We start from the raw sequence: 25,061 nt of genomic DNA, 5'->3' as shown, positions 1-25,061 counted from the left end.
TACAAAGAAGCTTTTGCCAATGGATGTTGGAATACTTAATCCACTCGTTGGTTTCTCAAAAACCTGCTTCTTTATGAAAGAAGGGATTGTTGATTAAGAGACCATTATAGATCTATAACTACTCAAGTGAACAGAACTAGTTATGCTCTGCTAGAAACCATTGAGATTCACCAGTAATAGTTTTGTAATGAAGAGGTCCACAATTATAGAAAAGTATATTAAATGTTTTCATGACGTCCATGAATCTGTTGATATAGATGAATGGCTAGTGTCAAAAACATAACATATTATGTTCTTGACATTCGCCAGTGTTATAATCTTTTTTACTTCAAAAATCAAACCATATTCAGCTAGAAAAAAAGTGTCTAGGGTTTCTATTGCATTGTACTGAAAATAAATACGCAACACACCATATTTAATAATATATATTTTCTTATTTCATTGTACATTCTGTTTTTCAACATAAGCTTTTTAAAACATTTCTTCACAAACAATAGTAGGCATCTAAAATAAATACTATATAAAATAGAACTTCAAAATAAATATCTATAAAGGAAAACTTTTATATGTGAGTTTTTCTGTACAAGAAATAGTATAGCTTTTTCTCTCGACATTTACATTGCTAGGACAGAATTTTACAAGCCAGTTGCAAGGAAGTATTTTTGAATGGGCAAACAACCTTTGTAATGCAGTTCTGACGGCTTCACAAATGCCACAAAGCCTTCTAGTGAGTTTATTCAATATTCTTTGCAACTTTCAGAAAACATGCTTTAATCTTGAATTTGCTCTGGAAAATTGATCATTTCATCATCTGGGGACTTTTTGACTTATGAATTGCTCATTGAACTTGAAAGAGGCTGATGTTCCGTTTTTTAAACAAACGTGGAAGATGCAGACCATCTGACTGAAAAGAGAATTTGTATCTGATAGACCCTGCCTTGCTGGGTGTTGGGGGGGCACAGATTGGGGCTTTATAGATTTGAAATGTTTATGTAATGCAGCTGTATTTTGTCAATCAAGCCTGGGGTATTTGTCATGCAGCACTGGAAAATGTGACAATGAGGCCAAACAGAAATGGAAATCAGTTGTTCCAAGAAAGCTGAAATTGTATTTGTTTAGCAGTTTCCGTGAATATAAGGTTTCGGAGGTGGGAAGGAACTAAGAATTAGACATGCCTCTTCCAAGGTAATGAGGCATGAATAGCATAAACAAAGAGGTATTTTTATTACCCAGCACCGTTTTTAAATCAAGTGCTGTTAGAGATGGAAAGAGCGGTCTTGTTTTCTTAGGCTCACCAACCTTTCCTAATATTCACTATATTGTACCATGCAATTTTACAGTACATTAAAATTACTATGTTAAAAGGTTTAGGAACATACTGAAAAAAAAGTCTTTAGAACTATATACAAAAAAACACCACCTGCATAGGTCATTTCTTTAAAAAAAAAAGAAAAACTTTTGCAATTTCTTTAGAGGTGTTTAGCTTCTATTTTGGCATATACTTTAAAAATGAATTACAAAACGGAGCACTGCCACTCCGAAATACTAATGCCTCAAACATTCAAGAGATGGAACAGTGGTTTTCTCTCATTTTGACACGCTTTCTTCGGTGTATAAATACAAACATTGGCCTGTACAAACTGCAGGAGCCAGTACAGGGTAAAACGTTCTCCATTAAATGGGCATATGGAGAGACAGTATCCCTTAATGTCAAATAGGATCATTCTGCTATAAGGATACCGTACCTTTAAGAGCAATTAAAATCAAATCAGTTACCAAGTGCACCTTAAAAACTAAAATATCCCTTAAAGTAAAAAGAAAAGCAACATACTCCTTTGGCTTGAACCCTGACATACTATAGGCACTAAAACAGACTTTCTAAAAAAAAACAGGATATTTACAGCAAAACTTTAAACAATGGATACAGTTCAGCAGCAGGGGTTACAATTTGGTCGGTAGTGAAACAATGTGGTAGACATGGAAATTTATTTAGACTAATGTGAAACAGACATCATGTTCTTGTTTCTTAATACTGTGCTTGCTTTCGTTATTAGAGTTGTCTTGATCTGTAGAGGTTGCGCAAGTAACATGAGCAATTTAAATAAAGTGGTGCAGATTTACTATGCTTCTCTCTTTCTTCTTAGGAAATTGCAACCATTGATGATTTTTAATTCATTAAAGAAAATAAAGTGTAACATTTTAACGGATTCTTGAGCACGTCTGATTCGTCTACAATGCAGCCAGCTCTTCTCCTGGTGCAAAGCCTAGTAAATCAAGTCCATTGAATTTATCTTGTCTCCTTTATGAAAGCCATGTAAAAAAAAAACTCTTCTAATGACGAGTAAATTAAATCATCCCTGAGGAGTCTTTTCACTATTAAAACCATAAACAGGATTTGGCTTTCCACTTTATGACAAGTTTAGGCTTAAGGGGAAATCAACAAAGGCAATTTATCTGTGAAGGTTTTCAGAAGGACTCCATACTCCAAAATAAGGACTCTTTCAAACTCAACTGACTCCTGTCTCTCCGTTATGAGCTGCATTTATCTCCCTATAACATATGCGCTTTATTTATCATGACGCACAATAGTCTCCCATTAGATTCTTCCTTTTATTATCTATCACAAGCTTATAAATACACAGGACCCTACAGCTGATGCATAAGACAGGTACATTGGTCTCTGGACAGATTGCGTTTCTACAGAGTCGGCAATCTAAAATTATATAGAGATTGTCATAAAGAGGAGATGCGGGCAGTGTTGAGTACTTCTAATCACACACAATTCACACCAGCAAAGACTTTTGTTAATTCTGCGTTTGCTTGGGGAACCTGCAGGAGGGCAGTCCAGCAAAGTTTTTAAATCAAATTCCGGGACAGTCTTGCAGGCAGCAGGTGCAACCCCCAACCCCCTCCCCATTTCAATCGAGACAGTCTGGCTTCTTTTCAGCTACTGTGGGTTTGTTACTTTGCAGGCTTATTTAAAACATACTAATATATCATATCCTTAAGCTACAGAGACGGGTCTCATGTTGATGGGTAATAAATAGTTGAAAAATGCAGAAAGTGTTCAAAAACATAACTTGTGCCTTTCGCTTTTTTTTTTTTGCGTTGGTCTTTGTAACACGTTAAAGACGTACGTTTAAGTAGGCCTTTAAAGCCAACAGCTCTTGAAGGTTTTTTTTTTTAAATCTTCTAGCATAATAAGAACGTACAGTTTAACCCTTTAAGTACCATATTTGCTACCATCCAGCGGAAGGAGACAAGCCTTTATAGAGGCGGAAGCGTGAGGGATTCTCCGATGCCGAACACACCGGACAGGGCACCGGGCTCCATCAGGAGGGATTCCCCTGTCCGCTGCTGGCTTTCACCTTGGCCGCCTTGCAGGCCAGCGCGGGGGGTTTGCAGCGGCAGCCGGGCCGGCTGGCACTGTCGTAGCACTTCTGCGAGAGTTTGGCGCAGCCCACGGCTGGCAGGTAACACGCCAAGCATGGCAGGACCAGGGACAAGGCCCCCATGAAGGACCAGCGGGCACAGCAGTTGGAGTGGGAGCAGGAGCAGGGCCGGTCCGCGCAGGAGCCCTCGTCGTCGTCGTCGTTGGTGCAGTGGTAAAATATTCCCTTGACAAGGCACATGCACGTGGCCGAGTCCACGAGGTTCTGAGCGGAGCACAGGTACTCCTGGTTGCAGACCCAGCAGGAGGGCAGGGTTCTGGGCAAGGTGCATTCCGTGCACTTACACTTCCCACAGTCCTCGCACAGGGGTGCATGCTTTTTCGCGGCCTCCGGCGGGGCAGGGGCCTTGAGGTCCAGAGGCTGGGGGGCCAGAGACTTGGGCTGAGCGTTCACAGACCTGGGCGGGGAGGCGTGGTCCGCCACGGGGGGCGGGGCGGCGTGGTCCAGCAGCCTCTGGTCCGACGAGGTGCTGCTGCTGCTGCTGACCGAGCTGGGGCGCCCGCCGAAGGAGATCCAGGGGTGAGTGATGTCGTGGGGATCGCACCTCTGGTGGTGGTGGTGGTGGTGGTGATGCTGCTGCTGCTGCTGGTGGACCACCAGCAGAGACTCATGGGTCCCCCTCAGGCCCTTTTGACTCGTCGGCTGCTCCACCACCACTGCCGGGCTGTCGATGTAATCGTTCTTAATGTGCGTCGCCTTCATTTGGTCGATAGGGAAAATGGTCAAAGGATGCTGTAGCCTCCCGTAGGGGACTCTGCTGTCCAGCAAAGGTTGTACCATAATGGAAGAGGAGACTCCAGGGATGTGCTGTGGAACCCTTGACTCCATCTGTTGTTCTGAGACCTTCATATATCACGCACAGCGCTCAGCATCTACAGAGCCTGCAACAAGAGAGTAAGCCATGTCACACATGCAGAACCCAAACCAGGCGGTTGTCAAACTTCGCTATTGAGCAAGCCAGTGTAGAAACAATTTACTCTCACAGGACATGAAAATATCTTTGTAGTACAGACATTCGCAGATTTTAAGATCTGAAATGCAAATCGAGGTATTTTTCCAATTCAGTTTTGTTAGTTTCAGAACGCAGACGCAGGCCTCAACCTCGTCTTTAATAAAAAGGTTCATTAAATGTAAAAGTACTCTCCCTTACGTTGTTCAGTCAATTGGCAACGATTATTTTAAAAAACAGCACGTACAGACGTTGTAAGTTACGTTATCTAAAGAAGGTTTAGAAATAAATGTGTTTTTTGTAAAAAAAAAAAGTTAAATTGGTAACGTATTAAAAAAAGTCGCAAGAGTCTGCATATTTGCATTATGGGTCGTTTACATTACACGCCATGTTTTTCTGTTTAAAATATGGCGTTAAAAATATGTATATGAAAAATTACAATTATTAGCTTAATGTTCTGACTGTTTAGCAGTAGAGTGTGTATAAATTAAAAACGGTTTAAAATGTGTCAAGCTATATTATGTGTGCTGGAAAGGGCTTACCGTAAGTCATTACCTAAAAAGAATCTTCAGACACAGACCGAATGAAGGAACTATCTTTCTTCTGCTGCTGCTGCTGTCTTAATTGGAACGATTTAACTAAGAAGTATTGTTCCAGGACAACGCTATTTCCGTCACCGATTGCGGTTGTCAATCCAGATGTACCTGAACTACCTTAAGCGTTTATGCGATTCTCATATCTTCCTAAAGAGGCTTCCTGCCTCTCTGAAATTGAAGTGGAAAAAGTGCTTTGTTTGTTTATACACCCCAATTTTGTGCTAGTGGGTCCTCAACAACCTTTCATGGAATCTTTGCGTTGTTTTGGTCTTAAACCTCGGGACTCCACCGTTTAGTCATATGCAAAAATGTAAAAGATGAAAATAATGAAATTTCAAAAAGTGTTTTTCAAAAGTAAATCGAAAAGAGTTAATCAAACCGAAATTAAGCGTTTTCATCACGTCTGCAAAATTGTATTGCTATATTTAGCATTTTTTGGTCATGCTTGTCTATACCAATACAAATATAAATCTTAAATAGTGCAGAATTCTGAATTAGTGGCGAATATAGAAAAGCTATACTTTGGAAGATTTGTATGTGAATATTTAAAACTTGTTTCAACTGACAATTTAAATAGCAAACCGGTGACTGAAATAGAGGCCAATATTTAGTCTTGATCATCGTCCTATTATATCCATAAACTTATGGAATGTAAAGATTTGCGTAAAATGTGTTTTGTTATTCAATTACAAAAACGTATCCTCTCAGTAGATGTTTTAATAGTAAATATTGTTAAACCTCGAAAAGAAATTCTCGGTGGCACAACTTATGGAAAAAAATACATTTTGAAACACTAATAACCACTTTGCGCTATACTCTTATAAAAGCTTTAAATTAAACATGTAAATGGTAGACTATAACATGTACTCCATGCGATAGCGTAAACGTAGGGCAAAGAGTATTAGTCTTCAATTCGCCGCCTTTTGTCGAGGGGAAAAAATCGTAGATTTCGTAGAATCGTAGAATCGTAGAGGTTATAATTTTTTATACAAAGAGCTAGATAGAAGAGAGAATAGTTCGTATTCATTTAAAAAACATTACGAGTATCTCTTTAATGTGGCTTTCTGTGCATTCCGCATTTTGACTCATGCTGTTCAGAGAGCATAAAGAAAGGTCAGCAAGAAGACGTACAGGTTGGATTCAATAAAAAGATACGTATTTTTTCCTTATTTATACGATTTGGGATTTCAACACAAGAGAAACGACAGCTCCACCTGACTTACGCTTCGTCATAAACGACTATAAATACTGTAGATGAGAATAATGTAATGTTATCCCCAATAACATGCAAATGGTCGACTACGCCAGGTTCTGTGGGTAAAAAAAAAACCGCTCAGGATCTTACCTCGCAAAAAAAAATGAGGTTGATAAAGAGAAAGTAAAATGATTAAAGATGTAACAGAGCTTCCCATTTCGACCTGCTTGTTCATTCATCCGTGTATAGACAGTTCTAGGAATGGTAGATTCCATAGTTAAATGTTGACATAAAGCGCAAATAAGGAACAGCTTGTTCCAAATGCCGGGCGATAGATATTTAATTGAATACAAGAAACTAGAAAGAATCTGAAATGTTACCTACAATACTGCACTTTGAAATAAGGTTAGTTATCATCTCTCTTTTAAACCCTAGCGCGATTATTACCAAAAGATTTAAGAATACACTTACTTGTTAAAAAACAACGCATTCCCTTATTTGGTTGCTATGTATTCCAAAGTTATCGGTCCAAGTTAAAACCACCAAGAGAAACCCGCGATCGCAGTCGACTTGACCTGCAGTGCAGCGAGGACTCGGGCTTTTTGCTACGATGTTGCAACTGCTTGGGAAAATGGCTTTTTTATGAATGGGAGGGTGATTGCCATACTGCGCAGATGCGCTTTCAGATTTTTTGTGAATGGGAGGGCATAGCGTTTCAGCGCGCAAGTGCGGGGGCTAAATTTTTATGAATGGGAGGATCCGGATTTCATGAATGGAAGGATTGGGATCTTTCCTTCACAAGGGCAATGTCAGAGCAGATTACATGAATGGGGCGGCTATGTACCTCACGCCACGCTACTTATTTATTTATGTATTCAGCCTTTCATTCAACCCCACAGGAGCCTTTTGACCGATAATGTACGTTAATTTCCGGAAAACGAACGCGGTGTATTCAGGACGTTGTTAAACCAAATTAAACAATTAAATACATCAGCATGCTTTTGCGCGTTATTGTGTTCTGTATACATGCTATCATATTGAATCATGTCAAGATGTCTACAACGCTGTATGTGCATTCATTTGGAATTTTGTTCGCGTGCTTTTCCGCTTGAGTTTTTTTTCCCCCAATGGAAATATTTTCAAAGATTGTATCGATATGAAAAAGTATTTTATTCCAAAACTAAACGTACCGGCCTACCAAATCCTACCTCACAGGCAGCAGTTTAGGTTTTGCCAGAGTGGCAAACGCAATGCAGGACTGCAGAGCTGTTATATAACATGATCTAGAAACATCAAATCACTAGACGCGTGTAACCTGTCCGTTTCGCTGGTTTTAAAGTTGGACTGAATTTCGCAAGAAAACAAAATATTGAATTAATTCCTAGTTTGCGTTTTGGATGGACTTTAAACTCCTCAGAAGCCAATTGCTCTCCTCTTTAAACTTAAGTAGGTCAAATAAACTCTTTACATTAGGAAAGACGAATGGCTTGTACACCTCTCGTGTCATTTTAGCAGAGCCATTAACGAAAACCACGTTTTCAGCCTGCTGCACTTGATAAGCCATAGATTTTTAGTTCCCAATTGAGGCAAAACAGTTATATGCAGGTGCAATGGACTATTTCTTCTAAAAGCAGACAAAGCTGTCTTTCAAATAAAAACCACATGTCCAATTTAGTCTATAACTTAATTGCAAACCGTTACATTTCTATTATTGCAATTTAACTAGGGTAATCGCTTCTACCTTCAAAAGAGTTGTCTTCCCTTACATGCACTTTTGCAGCGATGTACTGTCATCTCTACGTGAGGTCCCCCGTTTCCTAAGCATTTCAAAATCATTCTGCATCGCTCTGAAAACTATTTCAGGCAGGCAGCTGGAACTGGAAGCGACTCTGCGGCTCACAAAAGAACAGGATGTTGTTGATTTGTAACGAAACCACACAGAGGAAATGACTGTAAATTTCCTTTAAAACATCCCACTGTCTACCCCCTCCCCCCAAGGACTATATCGCGGGTTAGATATTTCATTTGGAGAGTAACTGTCAGACGATCTTTTTAACTAATGTCAACGTTATTTAAGTTGTCACCTCACCTTTTGTTTTAAAGCTGCGGGTTTTGGGGGGGCTTAAAACGCAGGTGCAACGATTCCGATTAGGAAAGTAGCAATTGACAGCAGGGATTTCAGCTATCAGTTCTGAGAGAAAAGGCGAAATCTATAGAGGTTTCGCAAGAAGTTGCTTGATTCCCCGTTGCGAAATATCTCCTTCACAGTACTGCGTCCGAAATAGCGTTGAAATTTAAGGTGTTTTGTTATAAACCTAAAAATACGTATATAATTCTATAAATTAGGAAGTCTTACCACAATCTGAGTATTGTAACTAGGCACACCTTCTGGATTTCAAGGAAAAGGTCTTCGCTGTAACAGCTTTGGATTGTAGAAAAAGTGCCTTTAATGCTCCCAAACAAACCACCTGAGCTCATCCACCTTTTTTTTTTCTTCCTGGAAGACCCGGGTACTTTTTTAAACAGGAGGTGTCTGTCAATCACAACTCCAAAGCCAGATGGGCGGAATGGGATAGGCCTCCAATGAGGAGCGAGGTGTGAAAAAAACCAGCCCCTGTTTGGTCGCCCCAGGCAGGAGCCCTTAATAAAGTTTATTTAAACCCCCTTTTTTTTCTTAATCTGAAGCCCTGCAATGTTATGACAAATAAATTGTTGAAAAGAACACCAACAAAGCATGTTTCTGTCATTAATCATATCATAAGAATGATAACGAGACCGATTTACTTGTAGGACGCTGTATTTGAGCATAGTTATGGAATAAACAGTTACAGAAATCGCTACCTGAGCCATCGGACAAACGAGGTGTCTTGTCTTGTGGAGCAATACGCAAAATGCAACAACACAGGAAGCTTATTAACGCTGCATTTTCACACGGCTTAAGCTTCCTTTTGATCAGCTGTTGCTTCACGCAAAAAAAAAGCCTTCACCACTTTTTTTACGTTCCAGTATTTATCGGCCTCAGGACGTTCATTGAAACGACCCGCGGAGCAGGCCGGTCATTCTCTATCCAAGTCGGCGGCCTATCTAAATCAATAAATCCAGCCTCTTTGCGAGCGTTTCAGAGCTACAGGTTAAACCAAAGGTTAAAACAACTGATTTGTTTAAACGCGGTGTGATCTTAAAAAGAAGATCCGACTTAAAAATAGTGAGAGCCCTTTAGTCTTTTGTGAAACGTATGGATTCTGAAGCTGTTGCATAAAATTCTTTTTTTTTTTTTGCTCCTTATGCAACATTGTCTATTCATAGTTGATGAACAGCAATTGGGAATGGGATTAGGACTTGGGTAAACAGTGCCTTGTGTAGCAGGGACCGTCATCAAAGGCAAGGAAAGCTCTTCAGCTGTTTGTTTGTTTTTCAGTCTGAATAAACCTTTGTAGCTCCTATAAGCTTTTTCACACCATTCACGTGCTGTATGCCTCACTGAAGAGAGGTATCACCCTAGTACATAGCTGCTTATACATTCCATGCTTGTGATACACCAATTTTGGGTTTACTTTTCTGCAGCTGTCTGTCTCCCTTGCATGTGCTCCAGTTCTGCACACAGTTCAAAGCAACACTGCTGAGTGGAAGATTTTTTTAATATCCTCAGCCAAGCATAAACTTGTGAAAGGACTGCTTTTTTTCTCACTTTCTCTCTCTCTGTTGAAATGTACTACAGAAAGCACCAAATGACAAGCAACAGTGCCAAGGAACAGGGAAAGAGAAAAAGACATAAAAAGTAATGTTGAAAACAAAAATACACAGGTTTCTACACAGTAGTAACTGTGCTAGAAGAAGGAAAAAGAAACAGACCGCACATTTGGACTTTATAACTAAAGGTATTTTATTTGATAATTTAGAAAATAATGTTGTGCTAGCAAATGCTTTGCTATTGTTAGTGAAATAAAAAACAAGTAGGAAATTATATATAAAAACATCCAAGGCAAAGTCCTTTTCCGCCTTTGATAAGAAACCATAACAGCCTTGTCTTTAGCTATACTTTTAAAAGGTAATTTCCACTGAATAAAAAAGATCTTAAAAGTAAGTCAAGTAGTTCCAACTCTACAAATATTTACTTCCTGGTCCTGCAGAAAGAGAGGTTTTCAAAGTTTGTCAGAAGGTGTGTTTGTGTATTTTGCAGGGGTGTTGGGGGGGGGGGAGGGGTAGAAGGGGGCCGCAGGTTGTTTCCACTGAAATTTGTGCCCTAAAGGTGCTTAAGATTTGTGGAAAAAAATAATTTCTTTAAAATTCCCTACAGATGGTATTTGATATTTATCATATTTCGTAAGGTGCACTGCAATGAGAATATGTGATAGATGTGGGATAAAGTGGATTTGTTTTTCAGATGGAATTCTAATGAGCTCTTCTAATCTTCTAATGTTTTTTAGGAAGTATAGAATTCTTACACATCTTTCTCTGCTTAGAATTTTTGTACAAATGCAGCACTCTAGGTATTATGTCAGTAGCTCATGATGTGATTGACATTTTAAAGAGTGAGCAGCAAGTTTTATTGATTGTGTGGAGCTGCATTTTGGTTAAGAACTTGAACTGAAAACATGTGATTCCATAAATCCTCCATGTGCTCAGGATTTTTGAGGTGAGTTAAAATTGACACCAAATACATTTGACATCAGGATAAATAGCATTCAGAAAGACCCAATTTTAATGAATGCAAGGACAGTGAAAGATATGATCAGGCCCTACCTCAGTAATGCAGATCATCGGGTCTTCCTTATCATGCTTTGGCATGATTCAATAACTGTAATTCTCCATCTGTATGAAAATAATTTGCATTCTTGGAGAGTGTTCAGGAGCAATGTGTCGACACCTGAGAGGCTAAATCATCATAGAACATCTGAGGTGGTAGCAGGGAGGGTGGTGGAGTATTTTGTTTACTGATGAGTACTGTTTTGCTCATGATAGGCCTGATGGAGTACAGCTTGTGTGGAAACTTTGTGGTGTGCGTTATGCTGACTGTTGTGTTCACAGGGTGGTGATTGAGGGCAACCTTGCTGTTCAGAGGTTGCTGCAGTCCTTGAGCCAACAGTTTTTCCATTTCTGCAAACGGCTTTCAGAAGTGTCAATTTTCTAGCAAAGTAATGCAAGACTGCCTAGTGCTAGACTATCAGTCTCTACAGGAAAAAAAATTGGGATCTTGTTTTCCCCTTCACCTGATTCCAATACAATGTCTGTGGGACCAACACACTAATGCCTTTGGCAAGAAGAGTGGCAGAACACCTCACAGCGATCTGCCCAGAGGTGATCAGATCTATCCATCATCACTGTCAGGACTCTGTTAATGCTCTGGCATATCACCATGAATTTGAACTTTCCAATGTTTTCATCTGCACAGTGTGTCACATTTCATACAGAAAACTCTTCAGGAGTTTTGTTCACATTTTCTGTGATTGTGATTGATATTTGAGCTTTAAATATATTATTAAATCAGTTAGACCTGAGTGTTGCATTTTTTGTGCTTCAACATACTAAAAAAAGCAAGATCTGATAGACCAAAAACACTATATTCTTACATTTCTTACCTCATTGTGTTATTAAGTTTCACAGTCACACCCATGTAACTTTTATTTTCCTCTTAGCTCTTACATGGAGGAAATTAGCCAACAGCAGAGGATATTGGATATAACTGCTATTTAAAATGAAAAGTGAATTGATGCTAAATTAATTAGGGTTTGTAAACTCTAGATCTATAAACACAACATTCCTCCCAAATATACATGGATTTTACAGTCTGGAAGAGGCAAAATCAGTTTTTCTGAATATTCTCAGTTCTTTAGAATAAGTTGTATATTGTTAAGATTCTTTGGTTTCTGCATATTTTACTGTGCACCTAGTTCGAGTGTCAACATATTTTCTCCAAATATGTGAATGCAACACACATTTGTTTGTTTATTTATTGTTGCAAACAATTGAAAGAGAGCAAACTAGACCACAAAGACCAAATAATTGTACCCAGACATGACAGGTTTGTGTGAATTCCCTGGAGTTCTAGAATCAATCTACAAATAAAAGGATAAGACAAATTGTACTTTGTGATAAAACAAATCACAAGTGGAAATATCCTTTAAAACATTCTCTTGTGGTAAGTAATTAATTAGAGGGTCTTAAGATGTTCCAACAGCTTTCTTAAAAAAGGCTTTGATCTGTCAAACTTTATTTTGTCAACTGATTATTTCATTGTGTTACGGAAAGGATGGTTCTCTGGAGTAAAACACCTGGAGATCTTTTGAGAATATTTATGATAATTTAAAGCAGTGTGTATTCTAGTTCACAAACAATTTTATGTTTTCTGAGCAGGATTAATCCAGTTTTAAATATGGTATTACTGTAAATTTGGAAGGATATAAACTTACCCGTTAATTAAGATAAACTTAAATTCCTCCAGAGATTGAGCATCGGCTTAGTTTAATTCTCACTTTGAATGATCTCTTCTGAAAATTATTTTCATGAGGGAAACTCCTTGGTGGAGATCTTGGGCTGTCTTGGAGCATATACTATATACAAGTTAGCCACTGGATTGACGCTGCCCAGTCTCCCCTGCAGTTGCAGAGAAAGTAAAGCCTACAAAAGAAAAAAAAAAGACCTGTGACTTTTCTTTAGGAGGGAAGACTTGTTTCTAGTGATGATGCAGGACCGTGGGTGAACTCTCACCCTAGAAAAAGACTGCAAATGAAGCATGTCCAGCATCATGAGGGTCAGGCTCGATCCAGAGCACACACATTCTGTGCATTCCATTCACTGCAGAGCAACCCTCCCATTTGTGAAAACTTTTTTTGGATACTTACAGTTTTGTCTCATATTGAGAACTTAATCACAAAGCTCCAAATTTAACATGAGGCCTGAGCGCTCTAGAAAAACTGACTCAACATTAATTATGTCAGCTCTGTGACATACTGTACAATATCAATACAAATGTTGTAAAGCACCGCCAACACCTACAGGCAAATATTTGGTACTGTCAGGAACAGAAGGCATGGCCTAGCAGACCAATTGGATTTCTTAATACAGACTTCCTGATTTGTCTGCTTTTCTCTCCAGCAGTTTGAGTTCTTCTCACTTTGCTAAAGAATTGGTAGGCTGTTTCTTTTTGTGCAGTAACGTTTATATTTACCCTCGCTAAATTGCTCTGCCTACTCTTAAAAGCAGTTGTCTCCAAGTTCCTTCCTGTTGTGCTGGGAAAATAAGTGCACAAAAGCTAGCCTGGCTTAACAAAAGTGCTGCCTTCTAACATCAATTATACAGCCCCGAGATCACAGTGTTGTCATTATCCCTTATAGAAAATTCCGTCTTTGCTCAAGGGGTCTTTAGTGTCTAGAAATCTTCATTGAGATAAAAGTATGATTCCAGCTGACCCACTAGGAAAGTGTAATCCTTTTTCTTAATTCATGTTTCACCTACATAGTCACAATACTGTAGGAACTACCACCTATTCTGCTGTATGGTAATGCGTATATTCATCACAAAGGAAGGACACTTTACTTACAATGCAGATATAAAGATGTGGATTCTAAAATTCAGGATTCTGCACAAGATAGAATGCTAAGCCTTTTCCCCAATGTGTGGAAGTGTTTAAGTAGCCTAAAAGAACAGAATTATAATGCTCGATTCCTGCACTCCTCCAACTTATATGACAATTTATTTAATATCCTGAATTGCATATAAATATTGCAGTAATGGGTAAATGAGGAAATAGTGGTAAAAGCCCTTATATGCATATTAATCAGCCATATTAAGGAGAGAGACCGGAGAGTCAATGACATTTATTAGCATATGATCATTGACACTGTACTCATTCAGCAGGACTTGGCTTATACTTAACCAGAAAAGAGAGATCAACACATTGCCTTAAAAATGCAGATTTGTTCAGAAGTAAAGAGCTGTTTCAAGCTGTAGATGACCAGAGCATACTGTATATTGAAATCAACCTGAACATCCTTAGAAGAGGAAACAATTTTTCATTTAAAGTGATGATTAATGAGCAACTCAGGACATTTAGATGACAACCAATAGACTGTAAAGATAGGAGTGAAATTGAAGGAGATTCATATTTATGACATTGCAGTGCATAGCTTTAAAATACTTCCATGTTTACATACAGGCAATGGTGTATAGTAAATTACAAAGCTTTTGCCATTTTTAATGTCAGCTTAATCATTATTATCAAGTTTTGTGGTGCAGACATCTCTGTCCTCTTACATGTAGTTCACAAATGGAAGTTTCTTTTGTTTTCACCTTCTGTACCTTCTGTGTGAGCTAATTGTTTGCAATCATCAGATTTAAGAGCCCAGCAAGTGGTAATAACGTAAGAACAACTTCAGTACTGCACCCCCACTCTCATCATTGCCTTCGAGCAAGAAAGCCTTTGATCTGGGGCTAATGAGCTGCCAACACAGGCTTGTGGGCTGCTTCCTGAGGCCAGCTGGGAGCCGGCAAGTTTGGACACCTGAAAAAACACGTAGAAAAAACCCACAGCCTCTCGTTAGAGCATCACACCTCCTTGGCATCAGCTTTTACGGTGGGACATCACATGGAGATAGACTGCTGACAGCAGTTCATACATGAGAGTGCCATTTGTCTTCTGTTTAATGTTGATTCTAGCATCACAGGCACATGTGGTATGTGAGCCCTCTAGCTTCTAAAAATGTGACTCACTGCCGCTATTTTAAAGGTTCCCTTGCTAAATTAAACTATGAAAATATTTCCTATGTCTTTCTTGCCAATTTTGAGTTTCAACCTTTTCCCTCAGTTCCAAAGAGAAATGTGTTCATCTGTTAACATGTGTTGCTACATGCAGCTGAGTCTGGATGTGCATTTGGGTTTCATGCTAAGTATTCAAGGAAGTTGGGAAGCAGTGAGTTGCTTGCTTCTTTTAAACCACACATATTTTGCAGCACTAACTTCAGGTGAAACCATGAGTCATAATTATTTACTTTTCCCTTACTTTGCACTGTTGGGACCACATCTTCCCCTTCATCTGTATTTAACAGCTGTTGCAGCACATTTCTAGAGTGTGATTGTGGTATAATCCATGTCTGAAAAAGAAGGGCCATAGAAGATTTAAAATCATAGGTCATATCCCGTAATACATGACGTATAATTATATTTCAGAATTCAGAAATACAGCATGCTATTCTCAATAATACACAAAAATCCAGAGCTAAGAAGATATACAATAAACTCAATTGAAGTAAAATTTTTGAAATTGTCACCATTTCCCACAGCCTCTCAGCCTTGCATTTCACAGATCGGTCAGTGACAGTTTATTTTGTTCACCTTATCAGCCAGGTAAAAGCCTGGGAAAGTGGGAGCGGATATTTGTTCTCGTCTGTGATACAACATTTCCCTTTATTGAGGGAGAGCTTGGGAAGGTGGGTAGCCAAATAGCAGGGCCTTTGATGGATAAGCTAACTGTATGATATGGGACACTTCCTCTACTGAATGGGTCTCTGACACATGACGCCTGAAACAACAAACCCTATCCCGGCTCTGTGCCAGAGTGGCAAATCACCTTTCCTTGTTATTTGTAAAAAAGAACAACCAGGTCAGACTTTCTTTTCAGTACAGCGCCAAGTTATATAGTGCCCATGCTTTGAGAATCAGTAGTAAGACATCAGTTGACTCTTATTCATGAACAACTTTACCAGTATCCCAGCATGGTTTGCAGAGAGACAAAAAAAGCGACTTAATGTTTTGACCACTCATCAGTAAACACCAAGAAGAAATTCTTGTCGGTACATTTGGACCCCTACATCTTACTGTGCTGCTTTTGTGCTCTACAATGTGCTGGCAAAAACAGCTGTAGGGTTCACGTTTTCTAATTCAGGAGGACTGTTGCTTAAATAATTATTTCCCTAGATTTGCAGGACTTAATAATTTGTGCAGCACATGAGGCCTCTCCTAGTGCTTTTGTGTAGTATTTAGATAATACAGTGATCTTCAGAGGCAAGAGTCTTTCTCTGGCATCTCTAATAGCGAAGGAATGTGGAACAACGATGCTTAACACTTCCTGTTGTCACTGCTGTGTCTCATGCCTATTAATGAACCATAAAGTAATAAGCCAGAAGGTATTCAAAGAATGTTGAGGGATGTTCCATTTGTTTCCAACCCACTTGCTATGAACACGAAAAAAAACCAACAACAAACAAATTTAAGGGAACCAACCACAGTCATGCCTCCAAAACTGTGATCACGACAGGAAACATGAACAACATTTCAAGGGAATTGCAATAATATTTCCACGTCACCACATAGGCCACTGTGGTGGTACCCCCCAGTGTGCTTGCAGAACACTGAACTGGGCTTCACAGCCTGTCTGACTGGCCCTGTTCTGCCTTTCTGTTGCATGAACTTGCCTTCCTGTGAAGGTTCGAACTCTTCATAAAGTGACAATCTCATCAAAGAGAAGAGGCTCAATAAAGTGCTTTTTTATGACTTTCCTTCAAAGAGCAGTCGAGTTCAAAGCACGGAGAGAAAGAGAATGGAAAGATCAGAATCAGACAGCAAGAGTGAGATGAAAAAAGAGCAAAAATCCTCAAAGGGGATTTGATGTCTTTCATGAAAGACTCTGCTTAACCCGTCTCATTTTGTATTCTGTTCCACTGCCATTTGAAAACAAGGGACTTTCTCACTCGCCATAGCTGAGCACTGTGCTACATGTAATTTGTGTGTATCGTGTCCTTTGTTCTGGAGAGCAGAGGAAATACCAAACATCGTTCCATCAGAAACTAGGATTTTGGGAGGGGGTCATTTTCAGTTCCTTAAAAAACAAAAGGTTACAGCACACTTGCTGACACTACAGAGAACTTTCAGTCTATGTACAGTTGTATCAATTGTAAAATAGTTTTAGCTATCTGCTGCTATGGATTTTGGATATGGATTGGTATGTAGGCATGATGTTGCTTATCCTAGCTGAAAAAATAGCGTACAGTAGGTCTGATGCACAGCTATGTACAGTACAGAGGAATAATATCACGTCCCTGCGTTGTTCCTTCCTTTTAATTCAAGTTTACAAATCTTTAATCCACTGTTAATGCTGAACATTGGCTTTTCTCTCATTTTCACTTCACCAATGTACCTTATCTGAAGGTATAAATATGGAGAACTATTATTCTTATTTGTTATTTTGTAGTCACCTGAGGTTTTTTTTCCACCTCACATACTTTAATAATGTTTCAACCTTAGTCAGCTTTTTCACTGACTGGTTACAAAATGGATTGCAGTTACACTTTGTATAGAGGACATCTCATCTGACAGCACAATAATAATCCCTGTTTTCGTAACAGGAAATGAAGTAGCAAGTCCAAAGAAGGATGCCAGTGGTTCTAACCTGAAATTACCAATACGTTTAACTAATTATTTACTTGACTCTTGGATGATTTCCTTTCACATTGCATAAGACAAACAAAACAGCATATTTAGAAAAAGTCCTGAAATCTACAACAGTACATCTTTCCTACCATAAATCAGACAATTAAGGAAACTTTTAAGACATTACCTACCATTTTGAACATGATTGAAGAACTTGACAGAAGGTATGCAAACATTTCTTTACTGCTATTGGTGATGAATGGACCATTAAAGCCCTGTCAATACTTTGTTCTGTGTGCGATCTATATTAGTAATCTTGTTTACTCATAATATATTGTATTTTATTCAATATGTAGTATGTTACTGCCTTTCAGTAAAGCTCATTAGACTTTTATCTTACACACTATCACCTTAACATTTTTAAACTCCCTTTCACAAATTTACTCTCGTTTGTTGACGTTAATGTATTTTTAAGTGGCCCATCATATAATTTTTTAAATAATAATAATAATAATAATAATAATAATAATAATAATAATAATAATAATAATAATTGCTTACACTTATAGCGCTTTTCTGGACACTCCACTCAAAGCGCTTTTACAGGTAATGGGGACTCCCCTCCACCACCACCAATGTGCAGTTAAATTTGGCAAATAAAAATAGAATTACCATTAAAAATTAACAGCAAAAAACTACACAAGCCCCTAACAGTTGAGCAAAGAACAGTCATGTAATCTAATATGTGCATGTGACTCACACAAGATCAAGACCACAGTTCCAAGTAAGAATTGGTCTTAAACCCCTTGAGGTAGCAGATGTCCTTTTAGAGCAGATTGACAGGAAGTTTTTATATTTCATCTGGGAATCTCAGGATATTCTTCACTATCTGTAAGACTGACCACGCAACTTCCACTGTGGGTTCAGAACAAAAAGCCTATCAGTGCATGACAGATGGAGACACTTTATACAGCATTTATTTGTGATGGCTGTGCTTCAGTAGTTTCCCTGCAACAGTGCAACATAGAAAAACAAAATCAGTCTCATGTTAATGATCTGTATTTTACATATTGCTATTCATCGTACCATTCAAAACAAAGTAAAACAAAGCAAAACAAATCCAATTAAAAAAACAAAAGCAAAAAAAATTAGAAACACACAAATTCACCATTAAATACAACAAATGCCCTCAATTTAGGCATTTCACACCATATTATATCAATGTTCATTTTAAATTGTTCAAGTTAGATTGCGTTGTTTCCTTATATGAAACTGATGGCAATGATATTTCATATTCTGTATATGAATATTAATAATATTCTTCATAGTGCACTTCCTTCTAATGTTTAACGTATAACTCATAAGGATGCTTATTATGTCAGGGTTTTTTTTGCTTTTGTACTACTAAGCTAGTCTTGTGGGCAAGCCCTTTTTTACTCATTTTGGATCAGAGCTGTTATCTATCTTTGCCTAGTTACTTTCATCCCACACAGCCAGTGTGAGGAGACTGAGGAATAATTGAGCCTTGATGTCTGGGATAGGTGTTGAAGCATATAAAGGGAAAGTCAGTTTGCAGTGGAAGAAGTGGCTTCCCTGGGCTCCACTGTGGGAATCTTGTTAGAACCAGAAGCCCCTTATCAGCAGACCAATTTCCCGCTTCTGTGGGGTCATGGCTGGGCGATGAAGTGCAAGGGCAGACAGAACTTTGTCTCGGAGAAATAAAAGCTGAGGGATTCTGTCAGAGCCATAGCGTGTACCTGAATGAAAAGAATAATTTAAAAAATAACAATCTGTTTCTTTTACGAGAGTGGAAGAGAACCCTGCTCTGGAATCCCTGTATCACCTTTTATGACAAGCACTTTGGCTTTTTTGTCACCCCATGACAATTAATAAAAACAATCAAAGATGCTTAACATTGAGGTGAGCTAAAAAAAATTGGCCAAATGCATAACGGAAAAATTATGAATAAATGCTAATAAAACTCAGAGTGTTTTTTTTCGGTTCATTGAACAATACCCGTGATTTTGATTTGTTTGGTGAACAGAAGCTACTGTTTTACCATTCATTAGGCACAGCAGAAACTGCCATTCAGGTGGTTTGACTAGTGTGTCACCACGCCTGTTCTACAGTCGAACAATATCACATTACCAAGATTGTATAAATAGTATAAATGATTTCCGCTTCCAGATATATAATGCAGGTATCTTTTTACAAAGCCCCTGCTTCAGCCTGGCTGAATGCCTGTGCAGTGCCTCAGAAATCCCACAGCCCTTAATCCCCCTAGCAACAAAGGTCTGTTTCTTTGCTTAGCATGAAGTAGGCCTCAGAGGCCTAGTGTGTGCCTTGGCCTGTAGGCCAAAAGCCTCCTGTTTACAATTTCCCTATTCCTGTTTTTAATGTTGCTCTGAGAGCAGCCACAAAGGGCTGGTTTTGTCCAGCAGGAACAAGGGAGCCATTAGAGAGGGATGGAGGAAGGAAGGAAGGGAGATTCGAGGGGAAAGCCCAGGGGGATTAACTGCCACAGCTGTTCCCTGAGGGACATGACTTTATAGGGGTTTTTATACTTGCAACAGCACCATTTGAGGACAAGTAGGATGGACAGGGAAAAGTAATATTTTGAATGCGGTGTCTTCACTTTTCTTTCAATGTTATTTGTGCATTTCATGTTCAGTTAAACTTTTAGTCACCAGCTCCTTTACTGTACGTCTCTGCCTGTTCAGACCCGCATTGATAGATAACAACATCCATTAGCAAAAGCTTGATCATTTTTGATAATGCACATCAGTGACAGTTCCCGCATAACAAGTGCACAGTACGCACTGTGCGTTATTAGAAACTTCTTGTCCCCCCATTAGGAAGACACTCTGGTGTGTTCTGGAAAACATACCCACAACTGTTAAGAACTCAGCAAGAGAGGAGGGTTTTTACTTTTCTATCACTTTTCATACATGATATTGAAGTTTCAGTCAGCTTTTCACCATGATGGGTAATTAGCCAGATTAAGTAAGCCAGGCACAGATGACATAGACTACTTGTCCAGCTCCAGTTAAATCAGACAAAGTTTCTCTCTGGATATTAAAATGTTGTTCTATAAGTCTGGGGACTAAGCACCTGTGGTCTCATTCCCATCTCACTTAAAGCTCTCAGTTCATTGTATTTTTTTATTACTGATCTCTCTAATCCTCAGAGTGGGGGGAATGAAAAGCAGCTGCACACTGCTTCGTGTTAACCGTTAAAGCGACTTTAGTGCAGATCCCCAGCTCTTCTGATAGCCCTTTACTAAGAGAAGCCATGTCTGCTGAACACAAATACACTGCACTCAGTTCACAACACTCATTAGTTCAATTCCAAAAGACAAATAAAACAATAGAAAAACAAATCTCCAAAGGATATTTTAAACTGGTATATAATTAAATAAGAAAACCAGTTGTAAGCAGAGAACCATCTTTACTTCTCCATATGGCAACCATTTGTCTAGAGGAGGTCTTCCAGACATAAATAATACTGAAAGAAGCTGCAGAATGCATTTCTTCTGCAGGGATTGTCTCTCTGGAGGGTTAGTGTCCTTCATATCAGCTAGCATTAGGGCTCTTTAACTGCAGGAGATGGGGCAGATTGGAATATAGTTACAGCAAAAATAACCACATAGGCAGATAATAAGACAATATAATTTACTTTTTGGTAAAACAGGACAAAAATAAAAAAACAGCTGTCTTGTTACGTGATGCACAGTAACAGATTTCACTTTAAAATAATCAAATATATTAAAGATTGTAATGGTAACATGTTAGGATAAAGTTAGGTAGGTTACCTCTTCGGTAGGTTTTGGTAGTGGCATAATTTCATTATTTTAAAGTTGTTTCCAAAATTTGAAAGTCATGGGTGGTAAAGGCCACTTGATGCATTCACTCCATGTGCTCCTGCACTAGTGACCCAAAGGTGTTTGGCAATATACTTGTATACCCAAAATTGTCCTACAGGTCCTACCGTGGGTTAAGATCCAGATGTCAATCAAGTCACTGGATTACATTAATTTCAGATTGAAGCCAAAGATCCTGAGTGAAAACAGCTATTTGTAGATCACGCTGAGAACCCAAGGTATTATTAGTGTATATAAAGCGGTGTAGATTTAATAAAGCAAGGCAACCGTGAGCTAACTCCCTGAGCTGGCTTTTATAGTCTCCTTCGTTATCCCATACAGATCTTAATGAACAGTTGCGCTTTCTCTCATAACATGTTCTGCCATGACCAAATGAAATGGCGAACTAGGATTCATCGGTTATCCGGTATCCATGGACAGGATAGTAATCTAACAGCTTGGTGACACTGAGTTATGATGTTAAGACTGTAGATGCATGGATTACCAACTGGAATGTTGTGTCTTCATGATGAGCTGGTGCTTCATCAGCCATAGTTGTTGCTATGGAGAAATGAGCCCTCAAGTAACCCCTCTCAGGGTGTTACACATGATTGACTGAGTCTGGGTGGATCATGGATTCTTTAAGACTTGATGTTGCTACATTTTTGCCTGCAACATTCCCAGAGTGCCTTTCTTCACTTTTTCACTTGGTTAGTATTTTTAAAGTTGGCAGACCTGCAGACATGTTATGCATTCACACAAGAGCTTTCCACATTCGAGTACAGATTCCTTGCCGTACATGTGCTGTAGCGTCATATTGTTTTCATTTCATATTGAGCGAGTAAAAAAAAAAAGGACAAGAGTTGAAACTTGGAGGTTAAAAAAAAACCACATTGTAAGCCTCTGAAACATAAAACTGAATCAGTAGCTCTATTCCTGACAAAGACTCGGCCTGTTTAATTGTCCTTTTTATTGCGCCGTAGAAGGGTAAGTAATCTTAAGTGAATCTGCTATGAAGAGAGGGGAGGGAATGATCTCTTCATTCAGACCATACTGGGATTTTAGTCTTTGCTTTTGCTCGCTCTGTCTGATGCCTGTCAGAGCTGTACTGAGGCTTAAAACAGCGTCCAGACTGTGCTCTGTCAGTGTGTGTGAGAGAGATCATGATTAACATTCATTCAATTCACTCGGGGACTCGCATTCTAAGCCCTTCCTTCCTGCTCCAAGTGGAATTCTCATTAACTCATAACTACTTTTCAAGAGCAGCATTCTTCCTCGGAATATGGGGTTCTTCCAAGAGCTTAGCTTACTTATTCTCTTAAATGGAAATCAATAGCAAAAATGTAACAGCACGATGATTCGCAGATTTATCTTGAAAATCTAGTGCAAATCAATTAGATAAAAGACCAAGAGGGAAAGGGGCAGCTTCCGGGAAAAGAGGTCTTTTTCTTTATGTGCAAAATGATTCACTTACCAAAAAAAAAAAAACACATTTAAAACAGCAGAGTCATAGGGTGTTAGTGCGTGAGATATTTGAATTTCTCAGCATCTGATGCATCGGAGGCTTAAACTCTGCAGCTTCTCCCAGATGTGAGTGTCACGCTGTAACTGTAAGATTCAAGGTGAACTCAGTCTGTTGTTCCTGATTCTGAATGTCTTACTTTTATTGCACAACACATGGCAAAGCACTTTGAAATGAATAAAAAGTGTAGTGAAAATGCACTACATAAAATGAAGAAGAAGCAATGGGCATTATTTTACAATCTCTCTGAGCGGAAAGGCAGATTTAGGTGTCTCCTGATTCCCTGGCCTTTTCATTTGCTCTCACAATTATTTCAGACAGCAAACACAGTCTATTTGAGGCTCACTTACAAGGAATGAATGCGTTTGGTGGAATTAATTCGGTATGGTGCCCCTCTCTTTGCCCCCTCAATTAGTAATTTGTCTGGTTCCTTTCCTTTTGTTACCATTTCCTTTTGGTTGTAAAACGATAGCAGGTAACTCCCCCCCCCGACACCCCCCCCCCAAGAAATGATAGTAATCTCCCATGAGTTGTTAACAAAAAGGTAGAAAAAGCACAAAAGTGGAGGCACTTAGCCTTTCTTTTCAAACAGAATGTCGAATCTGCTCAGAAGCAAAAGGACCTTTTACTTAATGAAAAAGCCATGTAACATAGCATATAAGGTTTCCTGTAAAATGCAAGAATGTTACATGAGAAAATAATTATGTTTTTTTTAAGGGTAAGAAAACCCTACAGTGCCTGGGTTCCTTATTTGACCATTACACATCTTAAAGTTTAATTTGCAACAAAATACAGAATAACTAAGAACTAACAAGGGGGTGAGCTATATATAAGAAAGGATACATAAACACAATTATATAGTAGTATAATGATGTATATGGTTAAATTATTGATTTGGTTAGAAAGGTTTGGAATCCAGCATCATATATCAGAACAGGTGGATTCTGTAGTAATAATGATTAATTATTTTATGTCAATATTCAATTTTTAGTCTCAAATAACAGGCAGTTTGAAACAAAAAAAGCACTCTTAAACCTCGTTTCAGACAGCATAGTGTCTCTTTTTTTTCTTGCCCTGCTTCTTTAAAGAAAAACACAGAGACACTGACTGTGCGGTCCCCTGACTCCAGCCCGCAACTGCACTGTCACTGCGGGGGAGTCAGGCAGGGGAAGTCAGAGGCACACTCAGGGCTTGTAGATGTGGGAGATAACCATTGTATGCTGTTATGGTTGGCTGATTGCTCCCATTCATGTCCTGAGCTGCTTATGAAACCCATGCAGGAGCTTTAAATAATGGATTTTTTTTGTGAAGGTTGCATCTGTACAATCAGGCTCATTTCCAAGCATAGTCTCCCTTCCCCCTTCCCCCTCTATTATTCCCCTAAAACTAGTACAGTCACGCCTCCCCACTGGACTTTATTGAGTGTTGCCAGTTTTATCGTGCTGTGTTGGTTAGCAGGCAGTGACAGTGAATTCTGGTGTTTTAAAATCATAAAGGCACCTCGCTGAAAAAAAAATCCCCTTTTTAAATGAACTCCTCTAAAACCTCTGAGCAGTATTACAGTTGTAATTAGTGTGGAAAAACAAAGTGTGTGTATCAGAACTGCATTCCTTTTTATGAAACTGATCTTTTGGTTTAGATGTGTTATAAAGAACAGAGAGAGGTCACTGTAGGAACCATGATATGCTAAGGTGCAAGAGAGTATAAGCACAGAAAAACCCAGAAAGAACTACAAAATGGTGATGGTAACTTTACATAAAGAATGGATCCAGGTTTGTGCTCATTGTTGAGATGAGTAAGTGTATTGCACCATCCAGAAGACACTTCCTATGGTTTAAATCAGGGAACGGACAAGTAATACCATGCTACTCAATGGGCTCCCAGTAGCTACTACAGATCTCCAGGTGGCTGAAGTCAGCACATCACACCTTGCATTATGAAAATCCCAACAGGAAAAGGGCACAGCATGACCAAGTATCAAAACAAACAGAGATGGAGTGCGGATTAGCCGTTTTGAGTCTTGCCCCTTGATGTTTTTTTCTTCAGCAGGTGGATGTCTTTCTATCTTATCACCCTAAACCCCCTAGTAATTCTTCTTTCCTTGTTTGCATACTGTTGTTAAAA

At 39.0% G+C, this 25,061-nt stretch overlaps 1 protein-coding gene across 2 annotated transcripts; it reads right to left on the bottom strand.

Moving 5' to 3' along the window:
• Positions 1 to 414: 414 nt before the first annotated feature.
• Positions 415 to 8,660, bottom strand: spry4 (sprouty homolog 4 (Drosophila)). 2 transcript variants are annotated; one of them, XM_015349414.2, is made up of 2 exons: positions 8,549 to 8,660; positions 415 to 4,333 (listed from the first exon to the last, which is right to left on the bottom strand). In XM_015349414.2, exon 2 carries the CDS (start codon positions 4,299 to 4,301, stop codon positions 3,333 to 3,335), a length of 969 nt encoding a protein of 322 aa, XP_015204900.2. In that variant the 5' UTR covers positions 4,302 to 4,333; positions 8,549 to 8,660; the 3' UTR covers positions 415 to 3,332. The 2 variants fall into 2 exon arrangements, with proteins under 2 accessions (XP_015204900.2, XP_015204899.2); XM_015349413.2 differs by lacking the exon at positions 8,549 to 8,660 and adding an exon at positions 6,664 to 6,811.
• Between the last annotated feature and the right edge of the window lie 16,401 nt (positions 8,661 to 25,061).

This window comes from Lepisosteus oculatus, chromosome 11 (genome assembly GCF_040954835.1).
Source record: "Lepisosteus oculatus isolate fLepOcu1 chromosome 11, fLepOcu1.hap2, whole genome shotgun sequence".
NCBI classification, from domain to species: domain Eukaryota; kingdom Metazoa; phylum Chordata; class Actinopteri; order Semionotiformes; family Lepisosteidae; genus Lepisosteus; species Lepisosteus oculatus.
Note: the sequence above shows the minus strand (reverse complement) of the source record. Positions and strands in the feature narration are given on the sequence as shown.